At 36.9% G+C, this 24,208-nt stretch overlaps 1 protein-coding gene across 1 annotated transcript in view; it reads right to left on the bottom strand.

Annotated features, from left to right (window-relative positions):
- LOC134792207 (A disintegrin and metalloproteinase with thrombospondin motifs 1-like) overlaps positions 1 to 24,208 on the bottom strand; it is a 58,795-nt gene that overhangs the window by 5,794 nt on the left and 28,793 nt on the right. The window contains exons 6-12 of the mRNA XM_063763452.1: positions 23,137 to 23,256; positions 13,659 to 13,791; positions 8,894 to 9,066; positions 7,206 to 7,351; positions 5,608 to 5,726; positions 4,756 to 4,864; positions 2,007 to 2,368 (exon numbers count right to left, since the gene is read on the bottom strand). Of these exons, the coding sequence (XP_063619522.1) occupies positions 2,007 to 2,368; positions 4,756 to 4,864; positions 5,608 to 5,726; positions 7,206 to 7,351; positions 8,894 to 9,066; positions 13,659 to 13,791; positions 23,137 to 23,256 (1,162 nt within the window). The remainder of the gene's footprint in view (positions 1 to 2,006; positions 2,369 to 4,755; positions 4,865 to 5,607; positions 5,727 to 7,205; positions 7,352 to 8,893; positions 9,067 to 13,658; positions 13,792 to 23,136; positions 23,257 to 24,208) is intronic.

Below are 24,208 nucleotides of genomic sequence, written 5' to 3'. Positions count from 1 at the left end.
TCCAGATACGAAAACGTTGAATTATTTTTTGCAAAATATACCTCAAGTAATACCCAATATCCTCATATCTAACCCCAAGAAATTAATTTCGAAAATATTTAGTTTGAGTATTATTTTTTAATTTTTTATTATTACAAATTGTGATCTATCAATCTATCAATGAAACGGCCTCCTAGCCTAGTCGATCGATAGTGACCCTGCCTATGAAGCAGGAAATCTCAGGTTCGAATCCTGGTAAGGGCATTTATTTGTGTGTTCATCACCATCATCACACAAATAAATGCCCATATACACATATATACAAGCCCTGGTAAGGGCCCACAAATAAATGCCCATATACACATATATACAAGCCCTGGTAAGGGCATTTATTTGTGTGATGATGATGATGAACATACAAATAAATGCCCTTACCAGGATTCGAACCTGGGACCTCCTGCTTCTTAGGCAGGGTCACTATCGACTAGGCTAGGAGGCCGTTTCATTGATAGATTGATAGATCACAATTTGTAATAATAAAAATTAAAAAAAAAATACTTAAACTAAACATTTTTGTAATTAATTTCTTGGGGTTAGATATGAGGATATTGGGTATTACTTGAGGTATATTTTACAAAAAATAATTCAACGGTTTCGTATCTGGAGGAGCCCAAACTTGGTATGTTTTAAAAATTATTTTTATTTTAATTGAATGCAAGTGACGGAAATATTATAATGTGATATATTTTTAGAACCGGCTCAAAATACCCTTTCATTTAATACCACACACGATAAGTTTCTGACCAATTTTTTTTATTTTTCCATACAAAAAAAAGATGACGTCATAACTCCTTTCCGTTTTTTTTTTTTTGGTGCTACGGGTCAAATTGATTCAAATGGCCTAAAGATTAATCGTACCGATTTTCTTACCTTTAACACCATTTGCAGCTGATTTTGGTCAACCGCTACTACTATAAAACCTTAAGTCAAAACCACCTATTGATGTAGGTACTTAAAAATGTATATCTTTATTATGATATCAACATCATTGCGTCTTGCGACTTAGTCTCGCTCTGACTTAACACGAAATTTACGTCTCTGACTACCTCCTGAGGTAATATAGGACATCATTGCATTTATTTGAGGTCTATTTTTACTGCTAATTGAGTCGTCTAATTTTTCTAAACACTCTTTTTACATCGTAGTCCTGAAAATCGGTCTGCTACCAAAAATCCCCAATTAAAAATAACACAGTGGTTAAACAATCAGAAATACCAAATTACTCCGTCCGCTTTTTTTCGGATTCCACCCTTACATTAAATAAAAAAAAAAAACAACCTTTTTGAATAATATACGATAAAGGTAAATGAAATATGAAGTCCGTGGAGTGAGTTCTCAATTAAGTACAGAGCGTGGATTCCCGTTTATAAAGGAGAGCAGGTGAGTGCTTTTATGAGAAGAACCAGGGTAAGTGTGATCTGGGATAACAGACAGTTGTGATAGATCTCGAGGTCATGATGTTTATTGTGGTTCGATAAGCCGAGGTAAGTGATTTTAATAGGTCAGGAGCGGAGTTGAAACCGCTTCTGAATAATTAAGCCTTGGTCCCTTATCATCAAATGTTTCACTTTGTTACACTTTTCATAGTTTAGTCCCTTTTGTTGCCGTTTATTTGACGGACTCATAATATAAATGGAATACGTGAGTGATGGAAGAATTTAAGACCTGAAACTGTCGGAGTTCGTATTGTTGATGAAGGTTTGATTTAGTAAAACGAAGGCTTTACACGATATAAAATATTTGTATCTGTATCGGGGCTACAATAAAAGTTTGAACACAAAAAAAGTGATACATGATTACAGTCATGTAGAAAGTACCGACATCGAAAGGTCTTTAAAAGTTTCGGGGACGAGTTTATATTTTCCATTTTTGGTACTATCTTCCCTTGACCCAACTTCTTGTTCTTCGTTTTAAGAATACAGAATGTGTAGGAACGCTGTTGGAAATAATATTAGGTACCTACTCACCATAATCATCAGATCAGTCTGTAGCGGTGACTGAGCCGATATATGCACATCAGCGTCCGTCTGCGTCCACCGCAACAGACTGCTCGCGGCGACCACCTGTCCCTCCCAGCCGTAGCGTTCCTCTTTTATATCTATCACGTTACTATCCAGGTCTATTATTTGCAAATTCTGTGGCACATTTGGATCGTATTTGAGGTAATTGTGCTGTTGTTCGAGCTCGACCCGCTTGGAATGTTTGCGCAGCTCTAGAATGTGTTTGTCACGCTTGCGTTCTCTGATGGCTATGGAAAGTGGGACCGGTGTCGCGATGTGGATAGAGAGCTGGTTTGCCTCGTGCGGGACCATTGTTATCCGTGTCCAGCCTGTGGAATAGAATGACATAAATATCGATTTTGGCTCGAGCAGACAATTTTATAATTATTAATTTATTTATTATTTTATTAATTAAATTTTTATCAAGCAGATACGTCTGCGAGTGATCATACATTTTTTATATTAACCCTTTTCCAGGCATAGTACGATTTATCGACCACATACGCACCACTAGAATTTCAACTTTAACATTCTGATTTAAGATTCAAATGAGATTGCACTTTCGGGAAATTTGACTTGTCTTGAAATTAATCATCAAAGCTAGATTAATTTGATTATATTTGAATTTTTCGGGAAAACCTTGTTGATTGGTGCGGCCTGCAAAAGGGTTAAAGGAAACATGGAAAAATTCAAATTTTTCCTTTAATATAAGAAACAATTAAGTATGTATGCAAAGAATGTATTTAGCAAAGTAAATAGTCAGTAGTCAGGTGCTTAATAATTTTTATACTGGTACAAGGCGAAATCGGATGCGTTATGCTTTTAAATTCCGGAATAAAAAGAACGCATCTAGTTATCCAATTTTATTTATGAAAAAAACAATGATTCTGTTAAATAAAAAAACTTCATAAATTGTTACTTCTAAAACAGTAAAATGATTTGCACGAAATGTTGGGAAACGACCTAGCTGCCTTTTTAAACTAAGTACTTCTGAGTAAATGTTGTCAAAATACCTACTTACCCGAACAATGCTTTATTGAAAAACAAAATAAATTATGGAAAATTTGACCCTATTGCCCTCGTAAAGGCAGAAACACGTTGCCGGAGGTAAAACGGTTTCAGTTCAGGCCATTACCTTAATGTTTATCGCTGACATAGAATATTACGTTCTCTCTCAAGTAGGTTGAAGTGCAAAAGGGATGAACGCTTTTAGGGCGCGATGAGAGAAGTGATAAAATGATAAGAACACTAGAGGCTATTACAATACAATGTAATATTCCTCATTCTAGAGAGCAGCCACAGTACGTACTGATAGATACTCGTATTTTATTTTTGTTTCTGAATGTGACCCTAACTGTTCGTCGGTAGTTGTGGTATATTTCTTATATGTTTCTGACTAAGTAAATGAATTTGTCTATGAAACGATATCATGACAACGGGCAACAAACGGCTTTTGCTACTATCTGGAATGTATCTGCTGCGTGTATCTACAAATAAGAAGAGTAAAATAACAGCAAAATAACAACATCAAGATGAATAAGATGATGCTGATGAGTAGGGTTGGGCATATTACATATTATTAATTACCTATTTAAAAATTACTTAACTATAAATGGTGTAACTAACCCGACTTTGTTTTACTAATTTACGCATGCTAGACATATAGACGGCATGTTAATAAAAGTATTTTTATCATTACACCATAACGCAGTAATACTTACTTATTATGAAATTTATAGTCGCAAATGCACTGCAAGCTACGTGTAAGTAAAAGTACTACGAGTACGAACGGTGGTGGATATGACCTCGAGATAAAAGGAACGCTTTAGCTAGGTACCTAATTCACAATAAGATAAATTGAGCAGTTTTAGTTTTTAGGTGAGGTAATTGACCGTCGTACAGTCACCTGTAATAATATGTTACGCAACGAAGGCCGCAAAAATATCTGATCTGACACGATCTTATTTGTAGAGCCATAAAAGCGTGTCACATATTTTTGCGGCCCTCGAAGAGTAACATATTGTTGCAGGTGACTGTACACTTGTTGTAGAGATTAGGTACCTAGATTATAATAAAATTTGTCGTTTATAAATTAGTTCCGTCGACGGATAATCAATTATTGTTATCGACTGGATTAAATTAAGTTTTACGCATATTATACATGTAAACCGAGAAATGAGAAGAGAGGATATCTGCAGTGATACAACCCCTAACAAATGAATCGAATTTTATTTTTATGTTTATAAGGGGTCTTGATAAAAACCATTCTTGTGATATCAATACACATCGCCGAAGCAAAATTTGGAGCTATTTAAATATTAGCGGCTTTTTCGCTCTGGGTTTCAAATTTCCAATTCTATTTTCGGAATAAGCACGAAGGGAACTCGCTATATGGGATCTTTGTTTCCCAAAAAGGCGGGTTGAAATTGATACGCGCCGGAGTTTTACATCCCAGGGTTTATTTTTATAAGATTATGGATTTGTCGTATACATTCATTACCATCCTGATCTTTAACGCCCGATTCAATAAATAACTAGGTATCCTTCTACCTTAATTGTTCAGGAATGTTTCTACAATAAATACCTACTATAAGTTACCTTTCCTCGTATTCGAAATGAAAATTATTAATATCATAGTGTTCAATTCCGGTGAAAGCACACATTTCATCCCTTGCCTAACAATAAATACTATTTTATAGTATTATAACTTATTTACCTTTGCCCAATTGCCTGTGGTAAAGATGCGTATTGTTGCTACAGTAGCCATCAGGACACCAGTTGCAAGTCGAATCCGACGGGTTACACTGGCCTTTTACACAAGCCCCCTGAAAAAAAATCAAAACAATTATTTATGTGAAATTGCTTGTATTCTGAGACATTACCCCAGACCAGTAAATAACATTAACTGCCGCTTATGCAGGCAGATAATGACCTTTCGTGGACAGGTAGAATGTGTATAGCTCCACAGCTCAGATGGGAAAGGAAGTCTCAGATCGATTGCATGTCTTGCCTTCGCATCGACTGGTACGACGTCAAACGTGATCTTAGCGTTGGTACTTCTAGTAAACATAAACCAATCTCCAAGACTTCAATGTTCGAGTCTCAAGAGATAATTTTCTCCAGTACTGTAAAATGGGGTGAGTAGGGATTGCGTGGAGAGTTGGGTTATGAATGGGAAGAGAAGGGATGCCAGGGGGGTGAGATGGTTTTTAAAGGCTACTGCCTTCTAAATAATGTATAGGATATCATAGGAAAAAAAAACGATCCAACAATGTTCCAAAATCACCTTTGTTTTGTATGAAATCCCATCTCACCCCAACTACGAGGTACTACGTGGTAAGGAGGGATTTTGTGTTTATCGGTAAAGTTATGAAACGGAACTACCCAAAATCATAAAAAAACTAAAATACAAACACCCGGAACAAATTATTATATATACCATTCAGTTTACATATGTAAAAATAAAATGTTATCGAGGTTTGAATGTCAGTTTTCTCCCTACTCACCCCATTTTACGGTACTTCTCAGTTTCTTAATAGTACTCTATCGATTGTATATTATGATATACCTGGTAACAAAGATCGTAGGGTCTGTCGTAGCTGCAAGGCGTGGCATCTGGCAGAGAGCCGTAGCTTGAGGGTTCTCCTCCCGTGTAGTCCACACACCACATTTCACATTGTTGAGACTCTACACACAAACAAAAGATTTATAAATAAATGTTCATGGAAATTATACTCTAAAGGTAACAATTAATAGAAGAAATTCACACGACATCAGTCTGCTTCGCCTTGGGGCCTGTTTACTTAGGTACATGATGGTGTTTAGTGAGAGTTAATACTTTGGTACTAGACGCAAGTAGCAGATATACGTATATGAGCTCGCACTAAGTACTAACCATTGTGTAAACAGGCCCTTGTTCCCTCGTATACCCCACATACAGTTGCCAAGGCTCGTGTTCGTGTGTGCGTATAGTACAGACAGCAACACTCCTGACTGTACATCGGTGGACCTTATGCCTTTTGTAATAAGGTCCACCGATGTACAGTCAGGAGTGTTGCTGTCTGTACAACACGAGTTAGATTAGAAGTCATCACTTAGGTTTGTTAAAAGTTATTCTAGCCCGAATATTATTAAGTTGCGTTAATATCGTACCCTAGACTTAGACAATTAGTAATTTCCTTTGTAGTAAATACAATAGTATATATCAAGTATTTAGTTCAATGTGAAATATTGTATTTATCAAGTATTTTGTGACGTATCCATTTTTTAACGCGACGTCGAGGTTTTAGTCCCATAGTAAGTTGCTCAGTATAATCCCAAAACCACCCTGGCAACGGGAATGCACTTATTTTTTAGCCAACCTGTATATTAGTACTATAAAATTCTAGATTTCTGGACTTAAAAGGACATTGATTTTTATTAAGGCATTCAACGCTAAGGAATTCTAAAATTTATCAAACATAACATTTTATTTTCATTGAATCTAGACAGTGTTTTAATGGATATCAGTAATCACGAACTCTCATAAACTAGTCATAAAATTAAAATACCTACCTACCTATCTGAAAAATCAAGAATTCCGTTGTTAATATTGATATTTGTGAATACATTAAACTACACGATCAGTAAATATAAATTTTTGATACGTATGAGTAGTATTTACTGAATAATTAGCCTTCGCCTAACACAATTACAACTTAATTAAGGGGTAATCATGCATGGTTGGTTGTTATCGGGCCCCGTAATGTGTTTAAAGCGTCATTATTATTGTTTGCTTCACAAAATTCAAATGATTAAAGAGCTTAATAAAGCTCTATTGTTCGTTGTTTGTGAATCAAAATAACAGGGCAGTGGACTTTTTGTGTGCTGGAAGTGAATCACTCACGTCGGAAGTTACCGTACCTTTTTTTTTTCAATTTATTGCGTTTTGGGTTATTTTATGTGTAAAGTTCTAATACCGGTGTGAATTTTCTAGATTCTTTGGGGAAAATGTATAATTAGTATAATAACTAGTGTGATGCATAATGTGCCGCCCTATTTAGTAATTATTTACGTCCGCAGGTCCATCGGTTATGCCTTACCAACCTTTAGATTTTTTCATCATCAACTTCAAAATGTAATAACCTTATTAGGCCCAGCATGTTGCGTGACTACAGACAGACATACCGTCGGTGTGTATGTGAGGTATGAGCGAGCCGCGCCGGCGGCGGCACCAGTCAGAGCGCGCGTCGCGCACAGCTGCGCAAACGCTGCCGGCCCAGCACGTCGCCACCTGAGACGCGCCGCCCTCGCACGCGCTCTCTGACACCTCACTAAAATCAGAGCTGGTTTAAACAGAGTGTTACACAGTTTCATAACACCAATAGACATTTCAAACTAAATATGTAATCTAAATTAACACGCGGATAGGTAAGATGAATAGGGTGATTAAGGTATTTTCGATTAATGGTATGGAAAGTTAACCCCATTTTTACGGAATTAATTGCATGAATAATTTTGCGTTAAGTGAATCATTTTTTAATTCGCTACTCGATTTTCTCAAATGTATTCATTGTGTTCTGTCATTTGTGCATATACAATTGTGTTCTACGAATAGACTAGTATAAACATTTTTAAAGTTAACAACAGCAGTATTTGAACAGTAGGTATTTGAAAGCCTTTTCTATTCACTACAAAAACTACGCTCTTTGTCGTCTCACCTCGAGTCTCTACTGACTACCTGAAAACAGTGTTATTCTTGGATATCGTTATTTATGATACATTGTATCGAAAATTTATATTTGTCAGACAAACGTCTGTGAGTGTAATGCACTGTTACTTTTAAAGGACTTTTTTTAGTCTGAACTTTTTAAAGGTACGGAACAATTTTTTTGTGGGAGTAAGGGACCAACCACCCATGAAATCACGAAAATCTTTAAAAAGTGAAGTTGTATTTCAATACCCCTTGAATGCAAAATGCATATTTGGGAATACAGTCCCTTGTACCTAGAGAGGTACGTTGATATAGATGTCATAAAATAAACAAATATGTAGTAACCAAGGCCTCCAATGACCGTATATAGGATTTAACCCAGCGTCCACAGCATTTGCGGTAGACACAATAACTCAATTTAATTTGTATGAAATTATACAACCATGTAATTCGTCCTGAATTCACAAAAAAAATGTATTAAGTTGAAGCGCCCGAATACGGCTTCTGTATAAAACAATTTTCTCTGAGATCGAAAAACTCGACGTACAATGACTGTAAGTTTTCAACTTATTCACGAAACAAGTGCTAGTTTAAAGAAAAGTTTTATTGACTCGCGTCATTGTTAGCTTCATTCGTGAGAAGTTCTTGAACAGCTAATTGTAAACTATTTTAACTACATTGGTAACTATTTTAATGGCGCCATTATCTCATATTTTATTTAATACGGTTAAATGATTGCCTTTTAGGGCGGCCTTTATTTTGTCGAAGTAAATTTTTTTAACGGGTTACCACCTCAATGTGTTGACATTAAAAACAAAAACTTTTTCAATATGATTGGATGTCGCTCCTTAAGAAGATTCCTGTTATTCCTCTAATAGAGTAAAGAATTACGAATCCCTGCCAAAATTTAGGAAGTGCACTACCCTGCACTGAATTTTGCATATATACTTATGTAGGTTGTAGTTAGAGCATAGAAGCAATTCCTCTAATGGCACTCGGCCCACTCATTTCAGCGCGGCTCTCTGGCATTCGTAGCTCACAACCGAAGTTAACGTTGCACGCGCTCCATGCCCCCCACTCTTCCGAATGTGGCCGCTCCAGTGGCTCATCTACTCTGTCTTCAAGGCTTCTCCAGTCTAAAATGTGGTTTATACTGACTTACCCCTTGTACCAGCATCGCCTCGACCTGGTTCGTAGCCCATAACCGCAGTCAGCGTTACACGCACTCCATGCCCCCCACTCTTCCCAGTGTGGCCGTTCCGGTGGTTCTTCTACTCTGTCCTCACTTCTGATCCCATGACCAGGCATTGGTTCACAGACTCGATTCACGCACCACTGCAAAAATGTATTTTTTTCATGTTTAACTTATACAATATATAATGTTAGGTAATAGTTATTTCGGTGGTAATAAAAAAATTGTGATAGGTAAATGAGGGGCCACCAAAAATCTACGTATTAATATAAGAACAGGCTGATGCTGATGATGGTCCGTGTACCGACCGCGTAGCTCTAGAAGTTGCAGATTTTTTTTCTTTCTAAAAGCTATCGCATTAGAGCAAGACATGTATATAAATACAACATTTACAACCGCACTAAAACTTTCTGTCGTAAATTTCAACCGGAAGGTCCTGCTCCCAATAGACGGCAAAGTGCTTGGTACTGTTTTATCAGTCGAATAAAATTTAGAAAAATAATTTGCTAGTGAGGATATATTTTAAGCATAACAAATTTATTTTTAAACCTAGTGTATGAATTGAAATTAATAGTGACAGCAGATTGAACAAGTAGGTAGGTACCACTAATCGAATAAACTAAAGGCTAAGAATATTTAAGTAGTAAAAAAGTTACATAAAAAGTGACCTATTTTCATTGGTCTCAAATATATTTGGCGGTATTTCCGTAGATACTCACTCAAATATATTACTTAATTAAGTTAATTACTATTTAACACATTTGAAAAATCTAAAGACAACAACACATTTTTAAATTAATCAAAATCTTAAAAACTGTATTGTTAAGTATAGGGACAGATTAAACTGGTCTAACTGTTGGCATGTGTATTATTTTGTATTACTATGTTCTAAGAGTTTGATCTGAGGGTATTTTTTAGCTATATCTGATTTAAGAGGGTTTGACATTTATTTTATTTTAGGGACTTTATGATGCTTTTAATACCGTATAGCAAATACAGTCCGGACAAGCCTATCGAGCTGAAATTGAGACTATTTCACCGACTCTTTGGTACGATTTAAAGTAACAACAGGTTAATAGGCTGCCAAAACATGTTATCTAAGTGTGCTCTTCATGACTTTTCAGTTGAGCAGCTGCGGAATAAATGTGGTGAATTTTTATTTTTACATAAAAACGATTTTTCACCCCACGATTTGGAATCCCTTCAATTTCTGATGCAAGCGTAATGACGGAGACAGCTAGAAGAATAAGCTTAAAACCAAAGCCTAACGGACATTCATGGCGTTGATCCATCGCTAGAGCGGGTCGATAGAAACACTCCGTGATAGTTATATTAGATGTCAACGTCATAGTTGACGTAAGTAGCATGCCATATTCTCTAAAAGGCCACCATGCACAGATCCTAAACTTTTTTTTTAACGAAAAGAAATGCTTAGACTATGTCCAGAATCCAGATGTTTCGCTATACGAATCATGTATAATTGCTGTTTACATAGTACGATTTTTTTTTTGTGTGTTCTTGTTCGCAAACCGCAAATTTTCTTGTAGTATTTGTCAGCAGTCGTAATTGTTACTCGAGAGGATTAGGTAAATTTTGTCCAAACCATATGCTTTACGTCGAGGTCCCAGGACGAAATATGTTCCTTATTAAAGCACTAATTAAACACATGCGTAATTTTGAAATAAAAATATAATACCAAAAAAAAAAACGGCTAAGTAAAGTTGTCCCTATAATTAACAATACGGTTTTTAAGTCTGTATTATGCCCAAAGAGTCAAACTTATCCAAACATAATTATGTACCTATGTATCTACACTCTTAAATACATTCAAAAGAGTAGAGGTAAGTAATATCGATTCGGGTATTCGACAATCGAGTAAAAAGTGTAAAAAACTAAAAACCATGCAATGTACCTACCTACTAAGCAAAATGTTTTATTGTAACTATTAGGTATACAGCAGTATATTCTATGCAGGACGCACAGTTTCAGACTGCAATCAACGAATTGGACTGGTAAAATAGTTTTCCCGAGGATCTGCATGAGAATAGGCAATACCTACATGTATGTATTTACGGCCCTACATTCGCCCGCTGCGTGCGCTCGATACTCGGAGTAATTAACAATGGAGCCGCCATTAACAGGCGTTCCCCTCTGTCGAAAATAGGCGACCAATGGTCAACTACATGTCAACCATATGTATGGACTGACGTTTATCTGACATGACGTACCTATACATTTGATGTGCCCCTCCCCCGCAAAAAACGGCAGACTATTTTGTACCGAAAATTTTAGACATGGCGTCTCCGTTGGTTATATCCTCTAAGGCTCGATATGTAACAAATCAAATCAGCGCCGTAGTTTAGGCAGTTTACACACTGCGACATTTTGCAGCGATAGAGTCTCGATGCAGTGATGTAGCAATAGGCACAGTAATTTATATATGCTGCCAATGATTCGAAGTGACGATGAGTGACGTTCGTTGCCGCATTACTGTCGCAATCCGAAAGTAACCAATGAATTTCTGATTATAGCAAACGAATTTAGAATTTAAAGAACTTAGGATTGCAAGGTACGCATCCGCCAAATTCAGCAAAACTTCATAATAACATACTCGTATTTTACCATCGACTTTATTTCCACGGAAGTACTAAACCAACGTAAGATATTACCTATAGGTATATTATTATTCGTTACGGTAAATATTCAGCGTCTATTAGCCCCTCGAACTGCGATCGGATCGCGGAGTATGCGCCCCACCCCAGCATTCCTCATATCGTATCAAGCGCGCGTGTGTCGGCATAAAACCGTCAACGTGAAAAGCTCACGAATATTTTGCCCGCATGCAAATTTTAGCACTGGGTGTCGCCGATAACACATGCTTTTATCAATGCACGGCAGGCTGGAGCGAACATAAGCGAAAATGCTGTAGGTACCTAGATTATTTTGGTTGAGTGATGTTTTTGTTAAACAACTGACGTCGAAGATTAATTAATCCTCCAAGTGGGCGTTTTTAAAGCTGTTTAGTATTAAGTTTCCTTTGTTTTTCAATCTGAGTAGTCACCGCCATCGCTCAATAAAATAAGATCGCCCATTATTTTTATTTTACCACCTTAAATTTATGATCTGTAAGGAAACATTATTTTATTCAGGATTACCTATTGTTTTCTCGAAGTTCCGTGATACATTTTGCACCGGAGGGTAACTTATACATCTACTTTAAAAACATACTGTAATACCTACCCCTTTTAAAAGTTGAATGTTTCTAAAGATGTCAGAATGTTATGGACAATTCATCATTCATCATTGGCCTTCGAGTCTATTACAGACTATACAAGCAGTGTCAGGTAGGGAGACAACGTTTTTCGTGGCTGTGTAAGCCAATACGGGAGCGGCAAACACGACCACAGGCCTGGCAGGTGTAATGTGCCCGTGGCGAGCAGGTGTCGGGCTGATGACGCTTGGCTCGCTTACTTGCGAGTGTCTTAAACCAAGCGTCGTCGTGAATTTTACGCCCGTCAAATACCAGTTTGCGCCACTTGACTCTGTCCTCGGCATGTTTCTCCCATTTGTCAACCGGGATGTTGAAGGCGTGCATGTCTCGCTTGGCGCAATCTTTATGTCGTAACATAAATAACAATAATATACCTTTAAACATCTAACTACAATAACAGTTGAATTACTCGCATTTTACTTTCGATATACAAACAAAAACACATACGAGATATACGAGGGGACATTTACCCTACACGGCAAACTTGAAGGACTTCACGGTTTCTAAATTTATACAAACTTAGTTGTTGTGTTTGCTTCACGGGTTGAAAGTGAACCTTTTATCCATCGGTTACTCCAAAGTCCAAACTTCGGAACATTATTGGCTTAAACTAAACGAAGCTAAGGAGAGAGGTCGAATGTTCCCTAGGCTTAAACAACTAGACTAGCGTTTCTCGGCACGCCCTCTGCACAAAGGAGCTGGTCATAAAGAGAAGGGCTCACAAAGTTTTCTAATACTCCAAACTTAGGGAAAATGGTGCGCGGCAACGTCTACTCAGTCGCTTTGATAAGATCCGTCAATCACGACGCTTTACGGATTTTATAAAAAAGAGTTTTGTTTCATAACCGGCATTGTAGCGAGGCTGTATTGGTTTTAGCAGAGTTAAAATTGAAATATTTCACGATGAAACGGATGCGGAGCTTTTCAATTGCCATTTTATACCGGACGAGCTGGGATATCAGCCTCCAGTTAATAACACAATACACTCTTCTTTCAATCAGTGTGCTAGTTCAATTTGACTGGGAGCGGTTTTTTTAACTTTCGTATTCGTGTTGCACTGCAGTGCTACCGAACCGTAATATGCATGGTTTTTAGTTGCACAAACATGTAGCCTAATATATTAATGTAAAATAATAATAGTTGGGATGAGTCCGATGGACCTGTGACTTTCAGATATAGATGTTCCACCATGTCTCCGCAAAGCACGATTGCTTTGTCGATACAAATCGCCCTTGTACGTTGATTTAAACTAATTTGTACTCGTGGGATTGGGTCAGCCAAGTGACAAGTCTGTAGAAAACGCCAAACCGGCCAAACGGAACATAAGTAGGTAATGTATGGAAATCGTAGCTTTCGTTGTATCTGTCATCCTAATATACTTATAATTACTTTTCGAAATGGGTTTGTGGATATACAATTGTCATCGTATATATGGCGCCTGACATGTTACACGTGGCTGGTTACCTGGCCGGGTCCGCAAGGCGTGCCGTCGAGAGGCGCGCCGCGCTTGGATCGACACACGTTGGGCTGAGCGCGGTGCGAGCACCACAGCCGCCGACACGCTGACCGCACCTTCACCGATTTGCACACCGAAAACCTACGGACAATTTGCAGTTACATACAGCTTGGCAAAAAAGAGTAGAAATTAAAAAGTGGCAACACTGTAGGTATATAGTGTCGTCCCTTTCAAACCAATTTATATAAGAAAACGGGACGACACTTTGCCACTTTTTAATTTCTACTCTTTTTTGCCAAGCTGTACTTCGTACTGTATGTTATTTATGCATTTTATATATACAAAACTTCTTTTTCTTTGTATAACAATTTATCGCAACGAATTTAATATCACAACATATTTCAGTCGTTTTAAAATGATAGCGTAACTTATTATATTTATCGTATGGGGGCTTTTTTGGCTAATCTCTAAGCTAATTAAGCTAATTATGTACTAATCTCTTGAAGGGATTATAACCATTTTGATTGAATAATCTCGGCGCTTCTTAAATCATCCTTTGTTCTCAGTTATCCATAGCTACGACCGGGCTCAAATAACTACTTGATCTAAATCCACTGAATCACTCGGAACTCAAAAAAATCGATCGATGTTTTGCCTTTCAAATAATATTATTATAATGGTTAAACGCTTGAAAAGTAAGATGGGCATAGTTCATTTGATTAATAAGTCAGTAAGTATTCAATAAAATAAATTGTATATCATAAAACCTCCTAACAATTATTCAGGAGATCAACTATTTACGCGCCAAAAGTAATTATGAATATCAATGTACTATTACATACATAGGTATAAGGTAAGGTGGGATAAGACTAATACAGTTTTTTGCTCGGGGCAAGACAAACAGTATGAGGATTCCATACAAGTGATCGTCTTACCCCGGTGATAGTCTTACCCCACCTTAGTATGTAATCATGTACATGATCTAAAAACCAATAAGTAGGTATATGAATTGACAATCATTGGTAAATGTTTCTGGCCTTAAAATATAGTTATACCTCTAGGTAGTTTTAGTCACATAAGTTCTCTCAGTTAATACGTACCTAAGCTTACGCTTATACCTAGTGTCTGGCATAGCATTGTTTTTATTCTCTAACTCAATGTCGACGGAGCAAATGTTAAAGTTGAAAAGTATATGTATATTCTACCGTTCTTCAAGTCGGAGCTAAAGGTTTGGACAGTGAATGAGGAGCTCACGACCCGGTAACAAAGCGAGCGTCGCGAAAGGGTGAGCGTTCGCTCTGCCCCTTTGTACGTTCTACGACCACTTTTTCATTTCAATTTGCAAGAGAACTGTATATTTAATATACCTACCTACCGATCTAATCTGTCTGACTTTTAGTATTAGCCTTCCAAAAAGGTAAACATAATATTTGGACTCAAAAATGTACGTACTAAAATTGGAAAGGAACGTGTTTTTCAGGGCAACTTGTGCCATACATTGGGAAGACAAAAAGGGATATAAACTATGTCAAATGCACACGATAAAAATAAAAGTGGTGTATAAATTATCGCTCGTATTTCACCTGTGATAAAAGGAATGAGTATTTTAAACGGACTTTAACTTTCTTTTCTCAAACATGCAATGAAATATTGATGTTATGTTCCTTATAATAGGCTGCGAAGTATGACGTTTCAGGTGCGGCCATGGTATAATAATATACTCCGCCTGGTACTCCATTCCGAGATTCGCGTATGACCTAACTGACACGCGCCTACGTCATCATGCTGTTTACAGGTTCTCAAACTTTGAAATGTGGGAGAATTTTAACCAACGGTGAAAATTATTTTAACGGCATTAATTTTAAGTTATTCATGTAGAAACTAGTAAAATAAAACAAATCGAATGTATTAAATTAAACTTTATTTATCTATACAAGACAAACGTTTAAAAAACTAAATCACAGTTACACATTAATTACCAAGCTTACGACGTGAAAAGTTTGGAAAACACTGCGACTGCTGACACTGAGCGAGAAGGAAATAACAATTAACACGCGTTCGACAAGGATGACGGTCAGGGCATGAAGTTATCTAGATCCGAATTGTCAAATGTGCACAGCGCTATCCTGTGTTGCCAGTAGTATAAACAGAATTACCCGAAAGTCTGAAATTTCTTTCGTGAATCGGAAGATATTGCTAACGAGTAATTAAAAATGACGTGTTATTGTAAAATTTAAGCTAAAATACATATAAATGAAAATTATAAAATTATAAAGAAATATTTTAACTTATTAACCATAGGTATAATGTACCCATGTAACATGTTATGTTGAAATAAAGTGGCAATGTTATTGTGACGTAGGCCCGTGTCACTCTGGGAATGGAAGACCATGTTTTATTAGACCATGGGTGCGGCTAGGACAAAAGGTCGTTAATGGAATTTCATACACATCTTGCAGGCCTAGGCCGGCAAAGTCCTCTTTTTTAATTTTCAAATCACAGATATTTGTGACACAGCATCGTGGCATTCATCCATAAAAAAAAACTAGAGGCAGTATTTGCTTTATGGTTCGTAATGACACTCTGCCACTACGCCTATAAAAAAAAAACAAAAAACAATGTTTGCTATAATTTGCAGTTTTATTTGTATAAAATCAACATGAACTTAATAAATAATACATTCAATAATTTTATAATTTTAAATTATAAATTTAACTACACAAATAAAAACATTTAAAATATTTCATCTAAACGTTACCGGTAAAAAGGTCTACTCAAACACGCGTAGTTATATTTTTTAAATTGTTATGGAGGTAAAGTTGAAAAATATTTATTCTGTTTTATTGGATTTATGGTGCGTTGTTGATTTTTTGACTTTAATATGAGTTCCGACGAAATAATGAAATTAATATTAATTGTAATCGTAGGTGTTGGAATTGGCAGCGTAAGCAGAATTGATTTTAATAACTTGCTGCCTCTGCCGCCAAGTCAAAGACGAAGTATGTATATGGTTGCTTATGGCAATTTTATTATTTGAGAAACTAAGAAAAATGGCTTACAGTTTATTAGAAACAGTTTTATGGCATATTTTAAATGAATGTAACTACAAACTCGTCAACACTGTGGAAATTATACTTATTTACTCCATGCATAAAGCAACGATGTATGTGAAACATGATATCAACATGAAACTATGTAAACTTATGTGACGAAAACGACAGTCAGACGGATACAAGGCGAAAAAATCAAAATGAATTCATTTCTCTACCTCAGGAATCGCACACAATATGTCCAATTAAATTCTTACCAATCTGAAAGGTATTACACTCGTTCCGGGGTTAGTCAAGGTAGCACTCTGGGGCCTACTCTTTTCTTAATCATGGTCAATGATCTGCCAAGTAATATATCAGGCGTGGAATCACTATTTTATGCGGATGATCTTAAAATAATTCAACCGGTCGTAAATCCATCCGACTGTACGGTACTCCAACAAACAATCAACATGGTTGACAGCTGGAGTAAAACAAACCGCTTGTACCTAAATGAATCTAAGTGCAAAGTAATAAGTTTTAGCCGGTCTGTAGATTATATCCTCCAGACATATACTCTTACTAACATTCCCCTTGACCGAGTAACAGAAATAAAGGATCTAGGGTTAACACTCGACACTAAGCTAAACATGCACTCACACATTATAAATATTTGCAAAAGTGCCTACAAAATTTTAGGGTTCATTATTAGAACGACTTCTGAATTTCGTGACCCTAAAATCGCAATAATTATTTATAATGCCTATGTTCGCAGCAAGCTTGAGTACAATTCTATCGCATGGGACCCTCGGGAAGCAAAATATACCATAATGGTCGAGCGCGTCCAACGTAAATTTGCTAGACATCTTTACAAAAGGTATTACGGATACTACCCATACTTATTTCCGTCATCCTTTGTATTGGGAATGGTAGGGTTAGAGTCTCTCGAGCTAAGGCGTAAGCAAACGCTTGCCTTACACTATTGTCTGCTTTTAAGAAATCGTATTGACAACCCATCCATTCTGGAGCGTATGCGTATTTTTACCCCAGACAACTACATAGCTGCAGTAGGGCGTAGCGCACGTAGAGCCAGAAACATTTTTGCATATCCAAATGTTCGCACCTATCACGGTTCAAACGCACCCACGTACCGAGCAATAGAATTACTAAATAACTTCATAGCTACAGTCCAAAACGCAGACATATTCGCAGACAAGTGGCCGTCCCTACAACGTAGTATCAGGATTTTTTTAAACTCTACCTATGTTATTTAATATCAGATTCTTTTTTTTATCTCTATGTAATTTAGTAATACATAATATGTATGTTCAATTATAAAGATAAGTGTGTAATACAATAAGTGTACCTACTAATTTTATGATACTGACTGATACTGACAACATATATGTACCTAATTAACAGTATAAGTGCCTTGGCTTGAGCTGTAAACTTATACATAGTGTTTGAATAAAGAATAAAGAATAAAGAATAAAGAATAAAGAATAAAGATACATGAAAATATACGGGTAGTAAAAATACACGACTCGTGTAAAACATACGCGTGATAATGATATAGGTACGTGTTGGTTATATTTTGGGTGTAGTTTACTTTTAGTTTTTTCTATAAATAAAACTTGGGTTTCGTGGATATTTTTATTTTATTTATTTCATTGCATGTTTGAGAAAAGCACTATACATACCTCGGCGGGAAATGGGGTTGCCCGCGCTCAGACCTATCCTATATGTCTTCGACCGGCAACCCCTTTCGTCCCGGCCTCTGTAGTAATGTACTATTATTCCTACAATAACGGTTCAAAGTTGATTAGCTTAAAATATTATTATTAGGCCGTTAGGCTTAAAAATGCAATAACCCAGAGACCCGAGTATTCTTACTGGAGTTACGTGAAACCTTTTGCATTTAATAAAAATACCTATTAGTTCTTTGTATGGAAATAAGAATCAAAATTGGTGCTTGCGCACTGTTTGGCATGTAGGCACTTAGGAGCCTCAAAAATGATCTAGTAATATTTTTTTGAAATAAATCTAATTGTAATTGTAATTTTGGCATTTTGGTTGAGAGTCCGAAGACCGATCCCGGCAGGAGGCCAAAGGCCCAAGTTCTTAACCTGGAGTGTCTGGGCAAATCTTCCATCCCTTCTCGCTTCCTCTATTTACTTTGACGAGGCCGAAGGCCTTGCCGCGGGAATGCGGGAAAAGCTAATTTATTTGTATTGGGCCGTTTGTAAATCATAAAGATATCCGAACCCACAACCGCCACCATGTTGATTTTTTCGTATATAATTAATTATAGATAGAGCGGTGATTTCTTAGGTACTTACTACAATTATTCTGGTATGTGGATAAACAAAAAGTATTAACATATTAATTCGTAATTATTTATATGATACTTAACACATTCAACACCAAGAACCCGACTGTCGGGTACACTGTTCGTAGCGACTACGCGCTACATACGACGAAACCGTGGCTACGCGCTACGAGCGTAACCCGTAGCACTTAGTGGTATTGAATGTGTTAATCACCCGCTGTTTCAAATCTTAGACGCGTAGTGTAGGGCATCAACTGTAATGACAAAATGGATCTCGACTGTGGTTCTAATCCCTCATAAGGGGATTGTGCAAAAACCTTTGTGAGCGTAACGCTCGTCCTCGTTTTATTCGGCTACACACAGTTGTTTGGCAGCGCGCAGTAAATTTTCTATGAGGATTATCTTCCCCGCAGACTGTGAGTATTTTTACGTTGTTCAAATATGAAAAATACGCTAATCGTAGACGTCAACTGTGAGTGTGATTTTGTCTGTTGAATAATACAGCTTTCATTTTCTATCCTTCACCGTTCATACCTGACAAAATGCGATTGAAATAATAGGTAAGTAACTTGTTCTTCTATTGTTTTTTACTCGGAGTAAATATCTATGGAGTAGAGACGCGCACTAATTTCTATCTGAAAAATTCTGTCGTTTTTGGCGCGGGGGACGAGGTAACGCACACAAATAATGTTAACACTAATGCATTTTTAGCATGCGTCGCTACACACGCACACGACAAAATTATCAAACACTAGCAAAAACTATATTCACACAAGTACAAGAACAAACACAGACAACCCTGTCCGTGAACGAGATGACGTCAGTTCTAAGTAAACCTAGATAGTGCGAGGGACGCGCCGATAATATTGTCGATAAAATTGACAATGAATTTTAATTTCTGATTTTATCAATTATAATAATAATACAATATCAAGTCTTTGTACCAGCATTTTACTAACTTTGAATTTTTGTATTGTTTAGATGTTATTTCTAATAGTTTGTCAATTTGTTTAGGGCGAATCTTGCAAGCTGATATAGAATGATTTTTTATTATCAGTTCATTAGTTAATATTTTACATGTTGGTTTACTTCTGAAAGCAATGCAATATACTATCGAGCATGCAGATCTGATGACAGAGATGGAACGCGGCCATAGGATGTCATTTAAGGGATATTGAGTAGGGGATAATTAGTATATATATCGGCGGTAGATCGTAAAATCGGGCATATCGAGATATTCCTAGGCATATCATGAAACGCCGCCATTTAATAATCTGCCTTTTGCATTTTTTGCCACGGCTAGTGCTGCATTCTTTGTGGCATTTGGAGCAGAATGCGTAGGTACTAGGTAGGTACTAAAATAATACGCTACCCAAACACGTACTATAAGTAGGCTGTCAAGCCATTTCAATGGTTATCATTTGCTAAAATTAGGACATCCTACTTATTCGATATGCCTAAATGTTGAGGTTTGAACGGTATGGCTGGTGGTCACTAGTCAGATCATGACATGCCAGCGTTTCATGATCTGCTTAGGAATATCACACCTTGAAGTTAGCACGATATGGCTGGTGGTCACTAGGCAGATCATCATCTGCCTAGGAATATCACTCCTTGAGGTTTGTACGATATGGCTGGTGTTCGCTAGGCATCATGACCATCTGTATATTATTCATTATGTTTATATCGATTTTACCGATATTGGTTTTTATGGTGTCCCATCACTAATATTGGTACGGTGATACCAGAGTAACAAATTAAAAGTGCCTATTTATGGAAAGTGACAGCCGTAAATACCTTAAATTAATAAAATATTTGACATGTTAAATAAAAATATATAGCTGGTCAAGCAAATCTTGTCAGTAAAAAAGGCGCGAAATTCACATTTTCTATGGGACGATATCCCTTCCCGCCTACATTTTTCAAATTTGCCGCCTTTTTCTACTGACAAGATCTGCTTGACCAGCTATATGTAGAAACTAAAGGAAAAATTAATTAAAAAAAAAGAGTCTATCGGTAATTTTACGTTATTTAGGGGTTGTGCACAAATCACGCGAGATGTTTTCGACTACTTTTGATCCCCCGTCCCCCTTTTCTTTATTCTTATAGATCTATTTATTTGATTAAATAGATTAGGTTGATATGAAACTAAGGTGTTATATAAAAATAATGTGTTACATAAATTATATGTGACGTCCCACGGGTAAAGGTACCTTATGGGGGTTGGCGCTTACGCTATTATTAACGCCGCTCCAATATTATTGCGGCGCCATGCGACGTAAGCGCCGGCCGCCATAAGGTACCTTTTTCCATGGAACGTCACATATAACAAAAAGCAACGCAAATAGGGCATATTACTGCAATGTTCTGCCGCCAGAGTGTAGCACTAAGCTAGCTAGTAAATTTTCTCTTTTCTCTTTATCGCTCAAATATGCAATAGTGATAGAGATCGAGGTTAGATAACGAAATTTAAATTTTCTTGTTCCGCGGCGGACCCCCATATTGTGATGGATTGTGGTAGTCGCGCCCCCTACGCAGAGTTTCGCATAATATTTCCTATTAGAAATTCTACTCGTACCTAATTAATATTTAGAAAGTCTTCTTTAGAATTACCCTAAATTAGATCTAATATCATATCACTGGTATCACTGTCAGATTGACAATGTTTTTTAGTTATTTGCAAAGTTAATGCACTATTTGATAATATTTAGATGTAATAGTACTTACATATGATAAGAAACGTGTTCTTTTTGTAGACTAGACGTTTCCGATCTCATTTTGCACGAGAAAACGCTGCAATTCGGCATTTTCGGCTCCTATCATTCCGCTTAGACTGACGTTTGCTGAATGGCGTATGACGTGTGGCAACTAGTTTTATATAACCTCCTTGACCGGCGGCCGCGATCTTTTTGCAGAGGGGAACGCCTGTTAATGGCCGCTCCATAGATATTTACTCCGAGGTTTTTTAATTCGTTTTATTGTGGTTCAATATTTAAATGTTCAACAATTTAGATACAAAATGTTGTTACGTACGGACTTGCGGAATTAACTGTTGCTAATGGTTCAATTTGTAGTTTCCAAGAGCATAGATCGAGCAAGGTGATGAAAACAAGTAATGTTTATTTTATTTGAAAACTGGTTAAACGGAATGTAAATATTTTACGTCAAATAGGTAGATTTATTGCACGGTCATCATTACATAAATGTTTTCTTATTTATTTAACAAAACATCTATTGAGATTAATTAGTTTTAAATCAACTAGTTTCTACAACGCCAAAAATCCTGTGAGCTTTAATTAATCTTTAGGCTCTTTGGTGCCTCGCCGACCTGATTAATCTGGAGGGGGCGCTGGGTTGTATTGGTAATTACTATCTTTCGTTCCACCCAAAGATTGAGATTAGAAGACTATTGTGTCAGTACTGAGATGCGTCGAATAACAATAAATGTGTTTGTATTTGGGGGATTAGTCTTAATTAAACCTTGATATCGATTAGGCGATTATTGATATAAACATGTTAATTAATCATGGCTGTGTATCAGGACCGGCCTCCGTAGCTTAGTCGCTAGTGACCCCTATCAACGAAGTTGGATGTCCTGGGTTGAAATTCTTGGTAAAATAATTTATTAATTGTTGAGCATGAATTTGTAATTTGTACGTGAGCTTTGAATATTTTCTATAGTTAGTAGTTACTAATAGTGCTTATTTTATTATTAATCATAACTTTTTTGCAAAAACCTAGACACGCTATTAATACAGACAGCAGTCTTTTGTTAGCCCTGGTGTGGTTTAGATTCAACTTAATAAAAAAAATACTTACATAATAGGTATTTTGTACATAATTCGGTGTGAAGCTAAGTAAACGTAAAAAAGCTTCAGACAAGTGTAGGTTACCTATGCCAACCTATGCTAATATTCTTTTAATGGCGTTCATGTATCCCAAGATTTGCGATACTTGTGTGTGTACTTATAAGTACGTACATGTTTTATAAACACTGATAAATGTCCCCCCTAAAAGTTCATTTAGCCGGTGCGTCAACTCACAAGCTAGTTTCATTACATTACATAACCTAACCTGACTAAAATCGCATGCGAGTTTCGCACCGTCTAAATGAGCCTTAAGACTCACCCGTCACCGAATTCAGTTCGGCACTGTTCGTCCATAGTGAAGCCGTATTTGGGCAGCTCCCTGGCGCCGCCCAGCTCCACCCCGTCGTCCTGGCTTCGGGTGTGCAGGCACCACCATTTCCTGGAATACACAATTATTTCACAGACTGTGTTTGTAGAACTAGGTGCACACGGTGAATCCTTACAATAATTCAATCGCAAATCCAGATTCAAAATAAACACAAAACGACTGTTATTTTACTTTTGTTCCAACAAAAATGTATGTTAGGGCTTTTAGAACCTTCCTTAAGAGAAAAGGGGACGGCCGCCTCTCCATACAAATGTAGTTCCCATTTTCCTCTCTGGATATCGACATAAGGGAAAACATTTTTACATAATTTGATGTACATTAGATAACTATAGCTATGCCCCTACGTTTTAATTTTTTTAGATTTATTGATTTGAAAATATTTTCAATAATTAAAGCAAAACAGTATTAACAAAATAAAATAAACTAAGCATTAAAATTAAAACTAAATATAAAATTAAAACTAAACTATGTACACATATTTACAAATAAAAAATGGGAGCTAGCTCGGCGCCGGATGGTAGGGTGCCCAGAAGGCTGGTGGCATTGCTGCGCTGAATGGCAATGCCAATTCGCTTGGCAAGGAAGTAACCAGCCCTCTGGTCACCCGTAGCATCATTGAGACGCTTCGCTAGCTCCCTAATAATGTTAATATCCAGAGAGGAAAATTAGGACTAAGTACGTTTGTATTGAAAATGCGATTTCGCGCGGGTCCTCCACTTTCGTCTTAGGGAATAAGTCAAGCCTCTCAAATTAGAGTTGACTGTTGAGCGAAATAAACGTGTCTCCGGTACCTCCGTCTCGGCGTTAGGTGGTCCGCTTTGTCACGACCTTATTAAAGTGCAGTTACTCCAAATTGTCACTAATTGCTCCGCTACTCCTCGTTTCGTCGTGTAACTCGTGTTACATATTACGTAATTCTAATTCCCTTTAAGGGAGATGTGCTACTTATACATTTAAAGTCTTACATTACTTGCGGTAGATACTACTTATCTCGGCATCTCCT

The sequence above is a fragment of the Cydia splendana genome, chromosome 7 (assembly GCF_910591565.1).
Source record: "Cydia splendana chromosome 7, ilCydSple1.2, whole genome shotgun sequence".
NCBI lineage: Eukaryota > Metazoa > Arthropoda > Insecta > Lepidoptera > Tortricidae > Cydia > Cydia splendana.
Note: the sequence above shows the minus strand (reverse complement) of the source record. Positions and strands in the feature narration are given on the sequence as shown.